The sequence below is a fragment of the Coregonus clupeaformis genome, chromosome 2, assembly GCF_020615455.1.
Source record: "Coregonus clupeaformis isolate EN_2021a chromosome 2, ASM2061545v1, whole genome shotgun sequence".
Taxonomy (NCBI): Eukaryota; Metazoa; Chordata; class Actinopteri; order Salmoniformes; family Salmonidae; genus Coregonus; species Coregonus clupeaformis.
In genome coordinates this window covers 12,885,503-12,906,523 of record NC_059193.1, presented here as the reverse complement: position 1 = coordinate 12,906,523, position 21,021 = coordinate 12,885,503, and the positions used below count along the sequence as shown (strand labels likewise).

The 21,021-nt window shown below is 50.1% G+C and overlaps 1 protein-coding gene across 3 annotated transcripts in view; it reads right to left on the bottom strand.

Moving 5' to 3' along the window:
• The window catches only part of LOC121587436 (catenin alpha-1), a 215,167-nt gene that overhangs the window by 30,606 nt on the left and 163,540 nt on the right, over nucleotides 1–21,021 (bottom strand). For all 3 annotated transcript variants that reach the window (XM_041904344.2, XM_041904326.2, XM_041904336.2), the window contains exons 15-16: nucleotides 19,264–19,374; nucleotides 10,449–10,630 (exon numbers count right to left, since the gene is read on the bottom strand). In XM_041904344.2, the coding sequence (XP_041760278.2) occupies nucleotides 10,449–10,630; nucleotides 19,264–19,374 (293 nt within the window). The remainder of the gene's footprint in view (nucleotides 1–10,448; nucleotides 10,631–19,263; nucleotides 19,375–21,021) is intronic.

The following is a 21,021-nucleotide window of genomic DNA, read 5'->3' as shown; positions in this document are numbered from 1 at the left end:
CTTCCCCCCCTCTAACTGGGGACACACAGGGGACAGGAGAGCCCTGAGAGACTGGGCTGGGGACACACAGGGGACAGGAGAGCCCTGAGAGACTGGGCTGGGGACACACAGGGGACAGGAGAGCCCTGAGAGACTGGGCTGGGGACACACAGGGGACAGGAGAGCCCTGAGAGACTGGGCTGGGGACACACAGGGGACAGGAGAGCCCTGAGAGACTGGGCTGGGGACACACAGGGGACAGGAGAGCCCTGAGAGACTGGGCTGGGGACACACAGGGGACAGGAGAGCCCTGAGAGACTGGGCTGGGGACACACAGGGGACAGGAGAGCCCTGAGAGACTGGGCTGGGGACACTCTCTCCCCCTCCTTCCCCCCCTCTAACTGGGGACAGGAGAGCCCTGAGAGACTGGGCTGGGGACACTCTCTCCCCCTCCTTCCCCCCCTCTAACTGGGGACAGGAGAGCCCTGAGAGACTGGGCTGGGGACACTCTCTCCCCCTCCTTCCCCCCTCTAACTGGGGGACAGGAGAGCCCTGAGAGACTGGGCTGGGGACACTCTCTCCCCCTCCTTCCCCCCCTCTAACTGGGGACAGGAGAGCCCTGAGAGACTAGAGGGGCTGGGGACACTCTCTCCCCCTCCTTCCCCCCCTCTAACTGGGGACAGGAGAGCCCTGAGAGACTGGGCTGGGGACACTCTCTCCCCCTCCTTCCCCCCCTCTAACTGGGGACAGGAGAGCCCTGAGAGACTGGGCTGGGGACACTCTCTCCCCCTCCTTCCCCCCCTCTAACTGGGGACAGGAGAGCCCTGAGAGACTAGAGGGGCTTGGAGGCATCGGGATGGTAATGTCAAATACAACCTCAACAATGCTAGCACTGAGCTAGCCTCATTTCATTGCAGACATGCTACCAATGTGGTTGGGATCTACAGTCAATTTCAAGGCTGGGCTGTGATGCAACTCTGCTAGTGCTAGGCCTCGTTTCACAACAGAGATACTAACGTAGTGGTGGGGGTCATATTATGCAAGGCGAGGTTATCGGACATCCCCATCCTAACAGAATATAGCTGTGTTTTTCATTGGCTAATATAAAACATGAATAAACAAGAGGAGGAAGTCTGAGCCAGACAAACCACGTGTCACCCTGGCACACTGGGCTAGCCATCACCTCTACCAACCATATTCAGCACACTGGGCTAGCCATCACCTCTACCAACCATATTCAGACACTGGGCTAGCCATCACCTCTACCAACCATATTCAGCACACTGGGCTAGCCATCACCTCTACCAACCATATTCAGCACACTGGGCTAGCCATCACCTCTACCAACCATATTCAGCACTGGGCTAGCCATCACCTCTACCAACCATATTCAGCACACTGGGCTAGCCATCACCTCTACCAACCATATTCAGACACTGGGCTAGCCATCACCTCTACCAACCATATTCAGCACACTGGGCTAGCCATCACCTCTACCAACCATATTCAGCACACTGGGCTAGCCATCACCTCTACCAACCATATTCAGCACACTGGGCTAGCCATCACCTCTACCAACCATATTCAGACACTGGGCTAGCCATCACCTCTACCAACCATATTCAGACACTGGGCTAGCCATCACCTCTACCAACCATATTCAGACACTGGGCTAGCCATCACCTCTACCAACCATATTCAGACACTGGGCTAGCCATCAGCACAATAAGCTAAGCCTGTCATTACAAGGTGCTGGTTTAGCTGGGAGCGGAGTGGGTGGGTGGGTGAGGCAGGGGCACCCGTGATCGTTTATGACAGAATACAGGGACGGTCAGGACTGCCGTACGGGCTTGGTGACGGCCAGACGGGAGAGGCATGTGGATCTGACCTTGGGGAACACACACACACACTGAGTGGGTGGCATCACCAGGCAGTAACAGTCAGTCAAACACCAGGCAGTAACAGTCAGTCAAACACCAGGCAGTAACAGTCAGTCAAACACCAGGCTGTGTAGAGAGCAGAGTGGGTGGCATCACCAGGCAGTAACAGTCAGTCAAACACCAGGCTGTGTAGAGAGAGATAGTAAGATAGACAGGCAGGAAGGCCCAAATCAATTTCCTCCTCAATGATTTAACCTTGCTGGCCCTGCCTGCCCGGACATAAGGTTGAGGGCCAATCATTTGGCCGTGGACTGAAGTAGCTCTCCGCTGACCTTCCTTCCTTCTGCCTCTCCCTCTCTCTCTCTGCTGCAGGTGACATGGTGTAGGAGCCGTTACACAGAGACCTCAGTCACACACACACACTTTCCTAGTCTGAGAAATATTTACATATTTATGAGTGTAGATTAATTATGACTAGAATTCCTCAGCTATATCTGAACATTCTCCTGTTTAAATATCTACCAGACCGTATTGGTGGGTTTTGTTTAAATGAAATCCCCTTGGGCCTCCTTTCCACTGTAAAGAAAGAGACAGCGCCAAGCCCGTGATGGTTAAAATCTCCGTCTTCAAGAAGACCCTTTAGTACCACTTCTTTAAAATCTACATCAGAACAGATATGCTGTGTTTTAAATCACTACACATGCATGTGGGTTTTTACGGCAGGGGTAGCAGCATAGCAGGGTAGGAGATGTGAGAGCAGCGCTTCATTTACATGTATTAGCATGACATTAGCATGCAGCAAAATAGGTCTGGGACAGGGAACTGGCATTACTTCCTTGTGATCCTTCGGGTGGATCAGAAGTGGTAGGCTTGAAGCTGATTGAAGCTGGACGACGCTAGGACAGAAGTGGTAGGCTTGAAGCTGATTGAAGCTGGACGACGCTAGGCATTTGATCAAAGGCTGGCTCAGCAGCCTGACCTGAAGGAGTGGAGGGCTGGAGCTGACTTTGGGATGGGAAGGCTGGGTGGGTCTAAGGCTGGTTGGAGGAAGGGAGTGGAGGGCTGGTTGGAGGAAAGAGGGAGTGGAAGGCTGGAGCTGACTGGGGAGGGGAAGGCTGGGTGGGTCTAAGGCTGGTTGGAGGAAAGAGGGAGTGGAAGGCTGGAGCTGACTGGGGAGGGGAAGGCTGGGTGGGTCTAAGGCTGGTTGGAGGAAAGAGGGAGTGGAAGGCTGGAGCTGACTGGGGAGGGGAAGGCTGGGTGGGTCTAAGGCTGGTTGGAGGAAAGAGGGAGTGGAGGGCTGGAGCTGACTGGGGAGGGGAAGGCTGGGTGGGTCTAAGGCTGGTTGGAGGAAGGGAGTGGAGGGCTGGTTGGAGGAAAGAGGGAGTGGAGGGCTGGAGCTGACTGGGGAGGGGAAGGCTGGGTGGGTCTAAGGCTGGTTGGAGGAAGGGAGTGGAGGGCTGGTTGGAGGAAAGAGGGAGTGGAAGGCTGGAGCTGACTGGGGAGGGGAAGGCTGGGTGGGTCTAAGGCTGGTTGGAGGAAAGAGGGAGTGGAAGGCTGGAGCTGACTGGGGAGGGGAAGGCTGGGTGGGTCTAAGGCTGGTTGAGGAAAGAGGGAGTGGAAGGCTGGGTTTGGATGGAGGAAGGCAGGGGGAGTGGAAGGCTGGATGGAGGAAAGAGGGAGTGGAAGGTTGGGTTTGGATGGAGGAAGGAAGGCAGTGGGAGTGGAAGGCTGGATGGAGGAAGGTGGGAGTGGAAGGTTGGATGGATGGATGGAGGAAGGATAGTGGGTGAGGAGAGCTGGAGGATGGAGGAATGAGAGGGAGTGGAGGGATAGATGGAGGAAAGGAAGGAGAGAGGAAGGCAGTGGAAGACTGGGTTTGGATGGAGGAAGGCAGTGGAAGGCTGGGTTTGGATGGAGGAAGGCTGGGTTTGGATGGAGGAAGGCAGTGGAAGGCTGGGTTTGGATGGAGGAAGGCTGGGTTTGGATGGAGGAAGGCAGAGGAAGGCTGGGTTTGGATGGAGGAAGGCTGGGTTTGGATGGAGGAAGGCAGCGGAAGGCTGGGTTTGGATGGAGGAAGGCAGTGGAAGGCTGGGTTTGGATGGAGGAAGGCTGGGTTTGGATGGAGGAAGGAAGCGGAAGGCTGGGTTTGGATGGAGGAAGGCTGGGTTTGGATGGAGGAAGGCAGTGGAAGGCTGGGTTTGGATGGAGGAAGGCTGGGTTTGGATGGAGGAAGGCAGTGGAAGGCTGGGTTTGGATGGAGGAAGGCTGGGTTTGGATGGAGGAAGGCAGAGGAAGGCTGGGTTTGGATGGAGGAAGGCAGCGGAAGGCTGGGTTTGGATGGAGGAAGGCTGGGTTTGGATGGAGGAAGGCAGCGGAAGGCTGGGTTTGGATGGAGGAAGGCAGTGGAAGGCTGGGTTTGGATGGAGGAAGGCTGGGTTTGGATGGAGGAAGGCAGCGGAAGGCTGGGTTTGGATGGAGGAAGGCTGGGTTTGGATGGAGGAAGGCAGAGGAAGGCTGGGTTTGGATGGAGGAAGGCTGGGTTTGGATGGAGGAAGGCAGCGGAAGGCTGGGTTTGGATGGAGGAAGGCTGGGTTTGGATGGAGGAAGGAAGCGGAAGGCTGGGTTTGGATGGAGGAAGGCTGGGTTTGGATGGAGGAAGGCAGTGGAAGGCTGGGTTTGGATGGAGGAAGGCTGGGTTTGGATGGAGGAAGGCAGTGGAAGGCTGGGTTTGGATGGAGGAAGGCTGGGTTTGGATGGAGGAAGGCAGAGGAAGGCTGGGTTTGGATGGAGGAAGGCAGCGGAAGGCTGGGTTTGGATGGAGGAAGGCTGGGTTTGGATGGAGGAAGGCAGCGGAAGGCTGGGTTTGGATGGAGGAAGGCAGTGGAAGGCTGGGTTTGGATGGAGGAAGGCTGGGTTTGGATGGAGGAAGGCAGCGGAAGGCTGGGTTTGGATGGAGGAAGGCTGGGTTTGGATGGAGGAAGGCAGTGGAAGGCTGGGTTTGGATGGAGGAAGGCAGCGGAAGGCTGGGTTTGGATGGAGGAAGGCAGCGGAAGGCTGGGTTTGGATGGAGGAAGGCAGCGGAAGGCTGGGTTTGGATGGAGGAAGGCAGCGGAAGACTGGGTTTGGATGGAGGAAGGCAGCGGAAGGCTGGGTTTGGATGGAGGAAGGCAGAGGAAGGCTGGGTTTGGATGGAGGAAGGCAGCGGAAGGCTGGGTTTGGATGGAGGAAGGCTGGGTTTGGATGGAGGAAGGCAGAGGAAGGCTGGGTTTGGATGGAGGAAGGCAGCGGAAGGCTGGGTTTGGATGGAGGAAGGCTGGGTTTGGATGGAGGAAGGCAGAGGAAGGCTGGGTTTGGATGGAGGAAGGCAGAGGAAGGCTGGGTTTGGATGGAGGAAGGCAGAGGAAGGCTGGGTCTGGATGGAGGAAGGCAGCGGAAGGCTGGGTTTGGATGGAGGAAGGCAGAGGAAGGCAGTCTAAGTGGACTTATACTCCGTTCAGTGTCCTCTGTTTTTGTGCAGGTTTATCTCACGCAATTTCATGTTCAATGTCGTGCTGTTTTTCTAAAGACAATGCCTTTGCTTGTGGAGTAAAACCTGTCCTCAAGGCTGGTGCTTACAGGGTGATGGCAGTGTTAGGCTAGATCTGACTGGAGAAACAATACGTTTTTTTGATACCTCCTTTAAAGAGCTGGAGGTTGAGAGACAGGCAGGCAGAGAGACCGAGAGCTTTGCTCTGTCATTACCTCTGATGTTCCAGGCACAATGACTGATTCACTTTAAATACAAAGAGGTAGACTCACACACCTCTACTCACAGGCAACAGACTACACAACCATGCTCACACACACACACACACACACACAAAAGTAGACACACAACCCCCTCCCGACACATACGTTTTACTGAGCAGATGGCCATAGAGCCTACGGTCTTGTCTGTGTGTCACATTTACTACAGGACAGTTGCTGGCCTCCCCATTCCAGACAGAGACCAACTTAGTAATGTGACCCGTTTCAGGAAACTAGGCTTATGTCGTGCGTCACAACTTAACAGGAGAGGCATTTTAACGTTTTTTGTTTTTGTTTGTTTGTTGTTGTTTTTTACATCAAAATACGTTTTGGGGCAGAAATGCGTTCTGGAAAATGTGAACTTTCATGTGCCTTAATAACAAACTTGTATACCATCTGTAAATACGAATACAATTGTTAAATAACGAGCCTAGTTGGTTTAGCCATGAAAAACTACAGGAACCTTCCCGCTAGCCATGATTGGCTGAGATAATGGATGGTCAGGACATGCTGAGAGAGGAGTTCAGATTGGTCTGCCATGTAGCATGCTTCTTTAAATAACATGAACTGCTAAGTATGTGTGGATAATCCTGCCTACCTCGGCTTAAAAAAAAAAAAAAAATTATTAACTGAAATTTGTTTTGCTACTGCTAATAGCGTTATCAACAAAGCTCAGTGGGAAAATGTTGTGATGGAGAAACTTTCTGGAGGATGATCGTGCCATGCTGACTCTCTCGGACTATGAAAATGAATCAGACAATGAGGAAATCCCTGATTTAGGTTAAAACTTTTTTTAATTCAACCAGATATTGTAAAGTCTTCTGATGACAATGGTGGGGGAAGAAAACAGTGTTGTTGTCACGGAAGAAGTTGACAAGAGTTTGCCCGGTGGAAGCAGAGAGATGATTGCCAAATGTGGAGAGTCCAAAGAGAGAACACAGAAGGATGTTGTATAAAACACCTGTCTCCGGATGACATCTTCAAACTAAGGGCAACCATGGCATCCGTGACAGAGAGGGAGAAGCGTCCATCCATGTATAGGGGTAAGAAAGTCTAGCTAAATTTTTCAGATATACATTTCAAATTTAGTCAGAAAGTCATTTTCATTGCAAGCTAAAGCGCACTGTTAGCTAGCTAACTAACATTAGCTGGCTGGCTCGCTATCTAACGTTACATGTGTGATCTGTGCAGGAGCCTTAGAAAGAGTTGGATGACCATTCAAATTGATTTTTCCCAGTCTGGGTTCTATTTTTTATAAGTTCCTAGTTGTTTTTAACGTGGCATTAGAGTTAGGATTATGGTTCATTGTTTAGCTAGCTAGCTACGTGTCTAAACAAAAGACTCCACTGTGCCAGTAATCATTTCACTGTACCGTTTACACCTTCTGTGTCCTGTGCATGTGACAAATACACATAGATTTTATTTGATATAGTGTGTGTTTACCAGAGACGGTAATGTGAAGAACAACATGACATTTGACATTTACATTTTAGTCATTTAGCAGACGCTCTTATCCAGAGCGACTTACAGTTAGTGAGTGCATACATTTTTCATACTGGCCCCCCGTGGGAAACGAACCCACAACCCTGGAGTTGCAAGTGCCATGCTCTACCAACTGAGCTACAGGGGACCTGCACCAAAGTCAGATTAGGGTACAGGCCAACGACTAGATTAAGTTTATTTTTATTACTACTTTCACCACGTTTAGTCTTGAAATCTTTGGTTGTTTACTACACTGTGAATCCTTAAGGAGATGGGTGGGGCTAAGGCTTAAGAGGGTGTGAACGATGCTGAATGGGTGTAGACAAAGAAGAGCTCTCCAGTAGGTGTACCAAAACATTCGAGGGCCATTTTCTCAAAAGTGGGGTTACAAATTGATCAACTTTCAAAGCAGAATTACTTTCCCATTGTTCCTCAACTGTAGTGTATGATACCATATTCTAGCACTGAGTCTCTACTTTTATCCAATGTAAAAAACACAACTTCAAATTTTGCTACATAAGACCGAATCCAAATGGCCTTTTACAGAGGCTGGGCTGTCTGCAGTGGAGAAGACCTACCATATAAACCTGAATAGTCAGATCCCCCTGTACTGATAACAGAGGAGAGAGGAGAAACAGGGACAGAGAGAGGGAGGGGCGGCGAGAGAGGGAGGGAGGGACACAGAGAGAGGGAGGGAGAGAGAGAGAGAGAGAGAGAGAGGGAGACAGAGAGAGAGAGGGAGGGACAGAGAGAGAGAGGGAGGGACAGAGAGAGAGAGAGAGGGAGGGACAGAGAGAGAGAGGGAGGGACAGAGAGAGAGAGAGGGAGGGACAGAGAGAGGGAGGGAGGGACACAGAGAGAGGGAGGGACACAGAGAGAGGGAGGGACAGAGAGAGGGAGGGAGGGACACAGAGAGAGGGAGGGGCAGAGAGAGAGAGGGAGGGACAGAGAGAGAGAGGGAGGGACAGAGAGAGAGAGGGAGGGACAGAGAGAGAGAGGGAGGGACAGAGAGAGAGAGAGAGGGAGGGACAGAGAGAGAGAGAGGGAGGGACAGAGAGAGAGAGAGGGAGGGACAGAGAGAGAGAGAGAGAGGGAGGGACAGAGAGAGAGAGAGAGGGAGGGACAGAGAGAGAGAGAGGGAGGGACAGAGAGAGAGAGAGGGAGGGAGGGACAGAGAGAGAGAGAGGGAGGGAGAGAGGGACAGAGAGAGAGAGGGACAGAGAGAGAGAGGGACAGAGAGAGAGAGAGAGAGAGAGGGAGGGACAGAGAGAGAGAGAGAGAGAGGAGGGACAGAGAGAGAGAGAGAGAGAGGGAGGGACAGAGAGAGAGAGAGAGAGAGGGAGGGACAGAGAGAGAGAGAGGGAGGGACAGAGAGAGAGAGAGAGGGAGGGACAGAGAGAGAGAGAGGGAGGGACAGAGAGAGAGAGAGGGAGGGACAGAGAGAGAGAGAGAGAGAGAGAGGGACAGAGAGAGAGAGAGAGAGGGACAGAGAGAGAGAGGGAGGGACAGAGAGAGAGGGAGGGACAGAGAGAGAGGGAGGGACAGAGAGAGAGAGAGAGGGACAGAGAGAGAGGGAGGGACAGAGAGAGAGAGAGAGAGAGAGAGAGAGAGAGAGAGAGAGGGAGGGAGGGACACAGAGAGAGAGAGAGAGAGAGAGGGAGGGACAGAGAGAGAGAGGGAGGGACAGAGAGAGAGAGGGAGGGACACAGAGAGAGAGGGAGGGACACAGAGAGAGAGGGAGGGACACAGAGAGAGAGGGAGGGACACAGAGAGAGAGGGAGGGACACAGAGAGAGAGGGAGGGACACAGAGAGAGAGGGAGGGACACAGAGAGAGAGGGAGGGACACAGAGAGAGGGAGGGACACAGAGAGAGAGAGCTAGAGAGAGAGAGAGAGAGAGAGGGAGGGAGCTAGAGAGAGCTTGAGAGTATCCTGTAGAAATGTACATGTTAATGGGAGAGCAGGGGTGAATCCGGTCCCCCTTATCGTAACACTGGGAGCCATGTTGAACACAATGACACTGGCCTGAGGTAACACACGCTGTGCATCTCAATCTACCCAAATCCCACCTACAGTTCACAGTAGACCTGGAGGAGGATGATGCATGGATGCATACTACCGTTACACTGACTGACAATGAAACACACCAGCCCCTTCTCCCTTCATACACACACCAGCCCCTTCTCCCTTCATACACACACCAGCCCCTTCTCCCTTCATACACACACCAGCCCCTTCTCCCTTCATACACACACCAGCCCCTTCTCCCTTCATACACACACCAGCCCCTTCTCCCTTCATACACACACCAGCCCCTTCTCCCTTCATACACACACCAGCCCCTTCTCCCTTCATACACACACCAGCCCCTTCTCCCTTCATACACACACCAGCCCCTTCTCCCTTCATACACACACCAGCCCCTTCTCCCTTCATACACACACCAGCCCCCTTCTCCCTTCATACGCACACCAGCCCCTTCTCCCTTCATACGCACACCAGCCCCTTCTCCCTTCATACACACACCAGCCCCTTCTCCCTTCATACACACACCAGCCCCTTCTCCCTTCATACACACACCAGCCCCTTCTCCCTTCATACACACACCAGCCCGTTCTCCCTTCATACACACCAGCCCCTTCTCCCTTCATACACACACCAGCCCCTTCTCCCTTCATACACACACCAGCCCCTTCTCCCTTCATACACACCAGCCCCTTCTCCCTTCATACACACCAGCCCGTTCTCCCTTCATACACACCAGCCCCTTCTCCCTTCATACACACCAGCCCCTTCTCCTTCATACACACACCAGCCCCTTCTCCCTTCATACACACACCAGCCCCTTCTCCCTTCATACACACACCAGCCCCTTCTCCCTTCATACACACACCAGCCCCTTCTCCCTTCATACACACACCAGCCCCCTTCTCCCTTCATACACACACCAGCCCCTTCTCCCTTCATACACACACCAGCCCCTTCTCCCTTCATACACACACCAGCCCCTTCTCCCTTCATACACACACCAGCCCCTTCTCCCTTCATACACACACCAGCCCCTTCTCCCTTCATACACACACCAGCCCCGTTCTCCCTTCATACACACACCAGCCCCTTCTCCCTTCATACACACACCAGCCCCTTCTCCCTTCATACACACACCAGCCCCTTCTCCCTTCATACACACACTAGCCCCTTCTCCCTTCATACACACACCAGCCCCTTCTCCCTTCATACACACACCAGCCCCTTCTCCCTTCATACACACACCAGCCCCTTCTCCCTTCATACACACACCAGCCCCGTCCTCCCTTCATACCTGGTGAAGTCGGTCATCTCCATCATGATCATACACATCTGTTTGGCCAGGACGATGATGTCGTTGCCGGAGTCGTCCCACTTGGACACCTCAGCGTCCAGCTTGCTCTTCTCCTCCTGGAAACTGGCCACCTGCTCAGCGATCTTAGCCTTCTGCTCCTGGGGCAGCTGGGCCATGATAGCCTGGTAGAGGAGGAGAGGAGAGTTATAGAACAGAACACTGAGCTGTTATAGCCTGGTAGAGGAGGGATGAAGGAGAGGGGTTGAGGAGTATAAAACATTACATTGGGCCATGAATGCCTGGGTATGGAGAGGAGAGGGTTCTACTGGAAGATAGGTACCAGGACACTACACATTGGGCCATGAATGCCTGGGTATGGAGAGGAGAGGGTTCTACTGGAAGATAGGTACCAGGACACTACACATTGGGCCATGAATGCCTGGGTATGGAGAGGAGAGGGTTCTACTGGAAGATAGGTACCAGGACACTACAATTGGGCCATGAATGCCTGGGTATGGAGAGGAGAGGGTTCTACTGGAAGATAGGTACCAGGACACTACACATTGGGCCATGAATGCCTGGGTATGGAGAGGAGAGGGTTCTACTGGAAGATAGGTACCAGGACACTACACATTGGGCCATGAATGCCTGGGTATGGAGAGGAGAGGGTTCTACTGGAAGATAGGTACCAGGACACTACACATTGGGCCATGAATGCCTGGGTATGGAGAGGAGAGAGAGAGAGTACTATGCCAGATGAATATATGACATTATACTACACCACATTTCTGGTTAGGCTTTTATTGATGTTTTATCTGGGGAAGCTGGGCTATGACAGCCTGGAACAGAGAGCATGAGAGTACGTGGAAAATAGAAGAGGGGGTTTACAGTGCACTCAGAAAGTATTCAGACACCTTGATGTTTTCCACATTTCGTTACGTTACAGACTTATCTAACACTATGATTTTGAACGCTGAGCTGTAGTCTGTGAACAGCATCCTCACATAAGTGTTCCTATTTTCTAGGGGCAGAGTAGAGTAGAGTGCAATTGAGATTGCGTTGTCTGTGTATCTGTTGGGGCGGTATGCAAATTAGAGTGGGTCCAGAAAGTCTGGGATGGAGTTTCAAAGCACTTCCTTAGTGCAACAAGGTGGTAGTCAGTGGCAGGATGCCTTAAGAGTTTTTGGGAACAGGAATTAGCTTTTGTTTGTAAACAGGAAGCAGGAGTATAGAGTCATGATCTGACTTGCCAAAGGGGGGACGAGGGAGGGCCTCGGTATGCTTGCTTGTGGGTTGATTAAGTGGTCTAGGACTATCGCCCCCTAGTGGCGAAGCAGACATGTTGACAGAAGTTGGGAATCACGCATCTTTAGTGCAAAAATAAAAGCAGCTTCCAGGTTTCTTGATTGTTTATTGCTTCGTACAGTGGCAGCTTGTTGTGGTGGTTGTCCTGAGGTGGAATATATATAGCAGTCACGACAACAGATGAAAACCCTCTCTGGGAGGTATTTGACCATCAGGTATTCCAAGACGGTTGAACAATGGGTAGAGACTTCCACTGCGCTAGTCTGCAAACTATTTGCTGTTGATGAAGAGACATACCCCTTCCCCGTCTGGATGTTCCTGAATCCGATGTCCTGTCTGCTTAGTGAATGGAGAATCCATTGGTATTGAGGTTAGTAACTGCCGATCTGATGTTAAATTTTTTTTGTCGATCACAGGAAAAAAACAGTTACGATAAAATGCCACAAAAAATAAATAAACACTAAATAGCTAAGTTGGGTCGGAGCATGCACACGGCAGCCATACAGTACGGCGCCATGTGATTTAGGATCAGTTTTGCCCTTTAGCTCAGAATTAATAACATTACATGACATGGGGGGACCTGATCCTAGATCATCGCTTGGACACACTTGATACATACGGGCCTCTGAACTACGCTCATGTGATGAGTGACCTTGCCCTAAAAGAGACCTGGAAGACTCGCGTTAGCTCCCAGACCTAATGCCTTAGATTTAGCTTGGAGAAGAAACAGTCAGGCACACACCAAACAGCCTTTATGTTTTTTATAAGTATGACCTTCAGGTCAAGTCCTAATGATCTTAAATTAATGAATTTCCTTGTATTCATTCCTAAGGCTTAGAGCAACTGAAGACACTAAAAAAACAATACAAACTACAAACGCTACAAACTACAAACACTACAAACACTACAAACACTACAAACGCTACAAACGCTACAAACACTACAAACGCTACAAACTACAAACTACAAACACTACAAACTACAAACACTACAAACTACAAACACTACAAACGCTACAAACACTACAAACTCTACAAACACTACAAACTACAAACGCTACAAACACTACAAAGACCCCTTGTAGAGAATCTTACAGCTAAACTTGAAGCCGTGATAGAGATGGCAGAGCAACAGAATGATTGTAGTTCAGTAGGAAATAAGGATGTTCTACTTCCCTGATGCATAACAAGAGGGCTATAACGAGGTCACGCCGCGCTTCCACACCAACTAACATATTTCTCATCAATGTAGCCCCCCTCATTTGGCCAATGACTGGATGTATTAATACATGTATTGCCAAGGCAACAGAGGGAATATTGAAAGAGCGTTTGTTTACGCATTGGTGTGTTTTTTGTACTGTGTGTGTTTCTGTAGGCCTTCTCTGTGTGTGTGTGTGTGTGTGTGTGTGTGTGTGTGTGTGTGTGTGTGTGTGTGTGTGTGTGTGTGTGTGTGTGTGTGTACTCTGTGTGTGGTAGGGCAGTGTTTGAGGTTGGAGACAGTATTAACCTGAGTGTTCTGTTGACGAGAGAGGCAGAGAGAGAGATATGAATACTAATGCACTGTGGCACCACAGCAGACAGACTAATGCACTGTGGCACCACAGCAGACAGACTAATGCACTGTGGCACCACAGCAGACAGACTAATGCACTGTGGCACCACAGCAGACAGACTAATGCACTGTGGCACCACAGCAGACAGACTAATGCACTGTGGCACCACAGCAGACAGACTAATGGCACCACAGCAGACAGACTAATGGCACCACAGCAGACAGACTAATGGCACCACAGCAGACAGACTAATGGCACCACAGCAGACAGACTAATGCACTGTGGCACCACAGCAGACAGACTAATGCACTGTGGCACCACAGCAGACAGACTAATGCACTGTGGCACCACAGCAGACAGACTAATGCACTGTGGCACCACAGCAGACAGACTAATGCACTGTGGCACCACAGCAGACAGACTAATGCACTGTGGCACCACAGCAGACAGACTAATGCACTGTGGCACCACAGCAGACAGACTAATGCACTGTGGCACCACAGCAGACAGACTAATGGCACCACAGCAGACAGACTAATGGCACCACAGCAGACAGACTAATGCACTGTGGCACCACAGCAGACAGACTAATGCACTGTGGCACCACAGCAGACAGACTAATGCACTGTGGCACCACAGCAGACAGACTAATGCACTGTGGCACCACAGCAGACAGACTAATGCACTGTGGCACCACAGCAGACAGACTAATGCACTGTGGCACCACAGCAGACAGACTAATGCACTGTGGCACCACAGCAGACAGACTAATGCACTGTGGCACCACAGCAGACAGACTAATGCACTGTGGCACCACAGCAGACAGACTAATGGCACCACAGCAGACAGACTAATGCACTGTGGCACCACAGCAGACAGACTAATGGCACCACAGCAGACAGACTAATGCACTGTGGCACCACAGCAGACAGACTAATGCACTGTGGCACCACAGCAGACAGACTAATGCACTGTGGCACCACAGCAGACAGACTAATGCACTGTGGCACCACAGCAGACAGACTAATGCACTGTGGCACCACAGCAGACAGACTAATGCACTGTGGCACCACAGCAGACAGACTAATGCACTGTGGCACCACAGCAGACAGACTAATGCACTGTGGCACCACAGCAGACAGACTAATGCACTGTGGCACCACAGCAGACAGACTAATGCACTGTGGCACCACAGCAGACAGACTAATGCACTGTGGCACCACAGCAGACAGACTAATGCACTGTGGCACCACAGCAGACAGACTAATGGCACCACAGCAGACAGACTAATGGCACCACAGCAGACAGACTAATGCACTGTGGCACCACAGCAGACAGACTAATGCACTGTGGCACCACAGCAGACAGACTAATGCACTGTGGCACCACAGCAGACAGACTAATGCACTGTGGCACCACAGCAGACAGACTAATGCACTGCGGCACCACAGCAGACAGACTAATGCACTGTGGCACCACAGCAGACAGACTAATGCACTGTGGCACCACAGCAGACAGACTAATGCACTGTGGCACCACAGCAGACAGACTAATCGTCTGCTCTTCATTTCCTTCCAACCAGCTCAGGACAGGGTAGAGTCCCACATGGCACCCTATTCCCTGTGAAGAGCACTACTTTGGACCAGATCCCTGTGGTTAGCGCAATATATAAGAAATAGGGTCCCATTTGAGACACACGCCAGAGTACAGGGAATACAAATGTGGAGAGAAGAGGGGTCATGACATTAAAGCATTTACAATATATTCTTAAAGGAACCATAATGTCATGCATGCAGTCACTAGCCAGGCAGGAAGCATTATATAACTATAATTGAATAGAGAAAGGTAACCAGGCTAGTGATGATGCTATTCCTGCTATTCCTGTTATCTATTATACATTTCGGAAACTATTCAGACCCCTTGACTTTTTTTGTTACGTTACAGCCTTATTCTAAAACTGATAAATTGTTTTTTTTCCCCCCTCATCAATACCCCATAAAGCAAAAACAGTTTTATAGATTATTTTTTTTGTGCAAAATGTATAAAAAAAAAAAAAAGGAAATATCACATTTACATAAGTACTCAGACCCTTTACTCAGTGATTACAGCCTTAAATCTTCTTGGGTATGATGCTACAAGCTTGGCACACCTGTATTTGGGGAGTTTCTCCCATTCTTCTCTGCAGATCCTCTCAAGCTCTGTCAGGTTGAATGGGGAGCGTTGCTGCACAGCTATTTTCAGGTCTCTCCAGAGATGTTCGATCGGGTTCAAGTCCGGGCTCTGGCTGGGCCACTCAAGGACATTCAGAGACTTGTCCCAAAGCCACTCCTGCATTGTCTTGGCTGTGTGCTTAGGGTCGTTGTCCTGTTGGAAGGTGAACCTTCGTCCCAGTCTGAGGTCCTAAGCGCTCTGGAGAAGGTTTTCATCAAGGATCTTTCTGTACTTTGATCCGTTCATCTTTCCATCGATCCTGACTAGTCTCCCAGTCCCTATCGCTGAAAAACAATCCCAAAGCATGATGCTGCCACCACCATGCTTCACCATAGGAATGGTGCCAGGTTTCCTCCAGACGTGACGCTCAAGCCAAAGAGTTTAATCTTGGTTTCATCAGACCAGAGAATATTGTTTCTCATGGTCAGAGTCCTTTAAGTGCCTTTTGGCAAAATCCAAGAGGGCTGTCATGTGCCTTTTACTGAGGAGCGGCTTCCGTCTGGCCATTCTACCATAAAGGCCTGATTGGTGGAGTGCTGCAGAGATGGTTGTCATTCTGAAATGTTCTCCCATCTCCACAGAGGAACTCTGTCAGAGTGACCATCTGGTTCTTGGTCACCTCCCTGACCAAGGCCCTTCTCCCCCGATTGCTCTGTTTGGCCGGGCGGCCAGCTCTAGGAAGAGTCTTGGTGGTTCCAAACTTCTTCCATTTAAGAATGATGGAGGCCACTGTGTTCTTGGGGACCTTCAATGTCAACAGTCCGGGTGGCCATTTGATTAATTGTTCAGCAGTCTTATGGCTTGGGGGTAGAAGCTGTTAAGGAGCCTTTTGGTCCTAGACTTGGTGCTTCGGTACCGCTTGCCATGCGGTAGCAGAGAGAAAAGTCTATGACTAGGGTGACTGGAGTCTTTGACAATTATTTTGTCTTTCCTCTGACACCGCCTAGTATATAGGTCTTGGATGGCAGGAAGCTTGGCCACAGTGATGTGCTGGGCCGTACGCACTACCCTCTGTAGTGCCTTACGGTCGGATGCCGAGCAGTTGCAAAACCAGGCGGTGATGCAACCGGTCAGGATGCTCTCGATGGTGCAGCTGTATAACTTTTTGAGGATCTGGGGACCCATGCCAAATCTTTTCAGTCTCCTGAGGTGGAAAAGGTGTTGTCGTGCCCCCTTCACGACTGTCTTGGTGTGTTTGGACCATGATAGTTCGTTGGTGATGTGGACACCAAGGAACTGGAAACTCTCGACCCGCTCTACTACAGCCCCGTCGATGTTAATGGGGGCCTGTTCGGCCCGTCTTTTCCTGTAGTCCACAATCAGCTCCTTTGTCTTGCTCACATTGAGGGAGAGGTTGTTATCCTGGCACCACGCTGCCAGGCCTCTGACCTCCTCCCTATAGGCTGTCTCATCGTTGCCGATGATCAGGCCTACCACTGATGTGTTGTCAGCAAACTTAATGATGGTGTTGGAGTCATGTTTGTCCACGCAGTCGTGGGTGAACAGGGAGTACAGGAGGGGACTAAGCACGCACCACTGAGGGGCACCAGTGTTGAGGATCAGCGTGGCGGATGTGTTGTTGCCTACCCTTACCACCTGGGGGCGGCCCGTCAGGAAGTCAAGGATCCAGTTGCAGAGGGAAGTGTTTAGTCCCAGAGTCCTTAGCTTAGTGATGAGCTTTGAGGGCACTATGGTGTTGAATGCTGAGCTGTAGTTAATGAACAGCATTCTCACATAGGTGTTATTTTTGTCCAGGTGGGAAAGGGCAGTGTGGAGTGCGATTGAGATTGCGTCATCTGTGGATCTGTTGGGGCGGTATGCGAATTGGAGTGGGTCTAGGGTATCCGGGATGATGCTGTTGATGTAAGCCATGACCAGCCTTTCAAAGCACTTCATGGCTACTAATCATTTAGGCAGCTTACCTTCGCTACCTTGGGCACAGTGACTATGGTGAACTGCTTGAAACATGTAGGTATTCCAGACTCGGTCAGGGAGAGGTTGAAAATGTCAGTGAAGACACTTGCCAGTTGGTCCTCGCATGCTCTGAGTACACGTCCTGGTAATCCGTCTGGCCCCACGGCCTTGTGAATGTTGACCTCTTTAAAGGTCTTGTTCACATCGGCTACCGAGAGCGTGATCACACAGTCGTCCGGAACAGCTGGTGCGCTCATGCATGCTTCAGTGTTGCTTGCCTCGAAGCGAGCATAAAAAAGGCATTTAGCTCGTCTGGTAGGCTCGCGTCACTGGCCAGCTCGCGGCTGGGTTTCCCTTTGTAGATGCGGATGTTGCCTGTAATCCATGGCTTCTGGTTGGGATATGTACGTACGGTCACTGTGGGAACGACGTCATCGATGCACTTATTGATGAAGCCAGTGACTGATGTGGTGTACTCCTCAATGCCATTGGATGAATCCCGGAACATATTCCAGTCTGCGCTAGCAAAACAGTCCTGTAACGTAGCATCCGCGTCATCTGACCACTTCAGTATTGAGCGAGTCACTGGTACTTCCTGCTTTAGTTTTTGCTTGTAAGCAGGAATCAGAATCAGGAGGATAGAATTATGGTCCGATTTGCCAAATGGAGGGCGAGGGAGAGCTTTGTATGCGTCTCTGTGTGTGGAGTAAAGGTGGTCTAGAGTTTTTTTTTTTCTTTCTCTGGTTGCACATGTGACATGCTGGTAGAAATTAGGTAAAACAAATGTAAGTTTCCCTGAATTAAAGTCCCTGGCCACTAGGAGCGCCGCTTCTGGGTGAGCATTTTCTTGTTTGCTTATGGCCTTACACAGTTCATTGAGTGCGGTCTTAGTGCCAGCATCGGTTTGTGGTGGTAGATAGACAGCTACGAATAATATAGATGAGAACTCTCTTGGTAAATAGTGGGTCTACAGCTTATCATGAGATACTCTACCCCAGGTGAGCAAAACCTCGAGACTTCTTTAATATTAGACATCGCGCACCAGCTGTTATTAATAAATAGACACCCCCCTGCCCCTCTGTCCTGCCGATGTATGGAGAATCCCGTCAGCTCTATATTATCTGTGTCGTCGTTCAGCCACGACTCGGTGAAACATAAGATATTATAGTTTTAAATGTCCCGTTGGTAGGATATTCTTGATCGTAGATCATCCATTTTGTTTTCCAATGATTGCACGTTGGCCAATAGAATGGATGGTAGTGGAAGTTTACTCACTCGCCTACGAATTCTCAGAAGGCAGCCCGACCTCCACCCCCTTTTTCTCTGTCTTTTCTTCACGCAAATGACGGGGATTTGGGCCCGTTCCAGAGAAAACAGTATATCCTTCGCATTGGACTCATTCAAAAAAAAATATTTGTCTAGTTCGAGGTGAGTAATCGCTGTTCTCATGTCCAGAAGTTATTTTCGGTGATAAAGATACGGTAGCAGCAACAATATATGCACAATAAGTTTTTAAAAAAATAAGTTACAAACAACGCGAAAAAACTAACAAAATAGTTAGTGATACTCCGGCACCATTACAACAGGAAAAAGATGAGAACATTATCTGAATGGGAGGCCAGTCCTGTTTACTCCCTATGCCCCCTGGCCTGTTGTCAGATCTGACCTGGCAGTGTGTGAGAGGGGGAGTCTGGATAACCATGCCTGTCTGAATGGAAAGGCCAGACTATCTGTGAGGGGGTCAAGGGAGCCCTGGTGTGAACGAGGTGTATTACCCACTGAGAGGGCTTGTAGACGGGGTGGAGGAAGAGAGGTGTGTGTGTGTGGACTCACCCTGGCACTCTGGCCTGCGATAAGCTGGTCATCTTCTGTCTGCACGCTGGTCCTGCTGCGAACATCAAAGTCCTCCGTCTCAAAGTCAGAGTCATCCAGCTCTTCAGGAGTCTACAGGGGAGGAAAGGAGAGAGGGAGGGGGGGTTGGAATAAGGAGGAAAAGGAAAACCAAATGAGAAAGAAAGTGTGTTAGAGCACCAGCTACAGCCGCCACAGAGAGATATCTTCTTCCCCTCCTCACCAGCAGCCTGCAAACACTATCTCACTGGTTAGACTGTAAACTCTCCTTCTAGACTCACATTAAGCATCTCCAATCAAAAGTTAGATCTAGAATCGGCTTCCTATTTCGCAACAAAGCCTCCTTCACTCATGCTGCCAAACATGCCCTCGTAAAACTGACTATCCTACCGATCCTTGACTTCGGCGATGTCATTTACAAAATAGCCTCCAACACTCTACTCAGCAAATTGGATGTAGTCTATCACAGTGCCATCCGTTTTGTCACCAAAGCCCCAAATCCCTGCCTTATCTTAGCTCATTGGTCACCATAGCAACACCCACCCGTAGTCTGCGCTCCAGCAGGTATATCTCACTGGTCATCCCCAAAGCCAACACCTCCTTTGGCCGCCATTCCTTCCAGTTCTCTGCTGCTAATGACTGGAACGAACTGCAAAAATCTCTGAAGCTGGAGACTCTTATCTCCCTCACTATCTTTAAGCATCAGTTGTCAGAGCACCTTACCGATCACTGCACCTGTACACAGCCCATCTGTAATTAGCCCACCCAACTACCTCATCCCCATATTGTTATTTATTTTGCTCTTTTGCACCCCAGTATCTCTATTTGCACATCATCTCTTGCACATCTATCATTCAAGTGTTAATACTAAATTGTAATTATTTTGCACTATGGCCTATTTATTGCCTTACCTCCATAACTTACTACATTTGCACACACTGTATATATATTTTCTGTTGTATTTATGACTTTATGTTTTGTTTACCCCATATGTAACTCTGTGTTGTTGTTGTTTTTAATCGCAACTGCTTTGCTTTATCTTGGCCAGGTCGCAGTTGTAAATGAGAACTTGTTCTCAACTGGCTTACCTGGTTAAATAAAGGTGAAATAAAGGTGTCCTGTCTGTGCATTTTGAGAGGGAAAATGAAGCTAGGATGAAACGTATCGGGAGTAAAATGCTTCAAATCAGACCATCACCTGGCCCTGGCATCACTAGAGGAGGGGGAGGAGGGGTAGAGGTTTCTAGTGAAGAACACTGCAGACAACCGTCTGTATGGTGGTATCCTGTCTGTGAGGCTCGGTTGGTGAGACTAGCAAGGTCAAGGGTTCAATTCCCTCAGAGATCACATAACACGTACTAAAGTGTCTTCACTCAGTGGAAAAAACTGTACGTGCGAGAGTAGTGTCAATTCACGAGAATCCATAGTAAACAGTTTTGTTGTGTTCGCTTCGCAGCCCTTGAGAATTATTGTTATTGTTGTGTTGTTCCTTTTGACTCACCTTATACGTCCCTTGGGAGCCACCGTACCTGCCTGCGCCAAACAGTTATGTTTTATCTCACGAACGAGAGTTGTAGCTAGTACACCCGAGTGGTTTATAAATAATTTAGCTAGTCTTGTTCGTCTACATAATAGAAATCTCTCTTCAAATCGGAGTTCCTTGTTTCCCCAGCCGTAGCCTGCCTATGTGCCTATGATCGAAATAAACATAGGTAGGCAGCCATTGTTTTCAAACATGTAT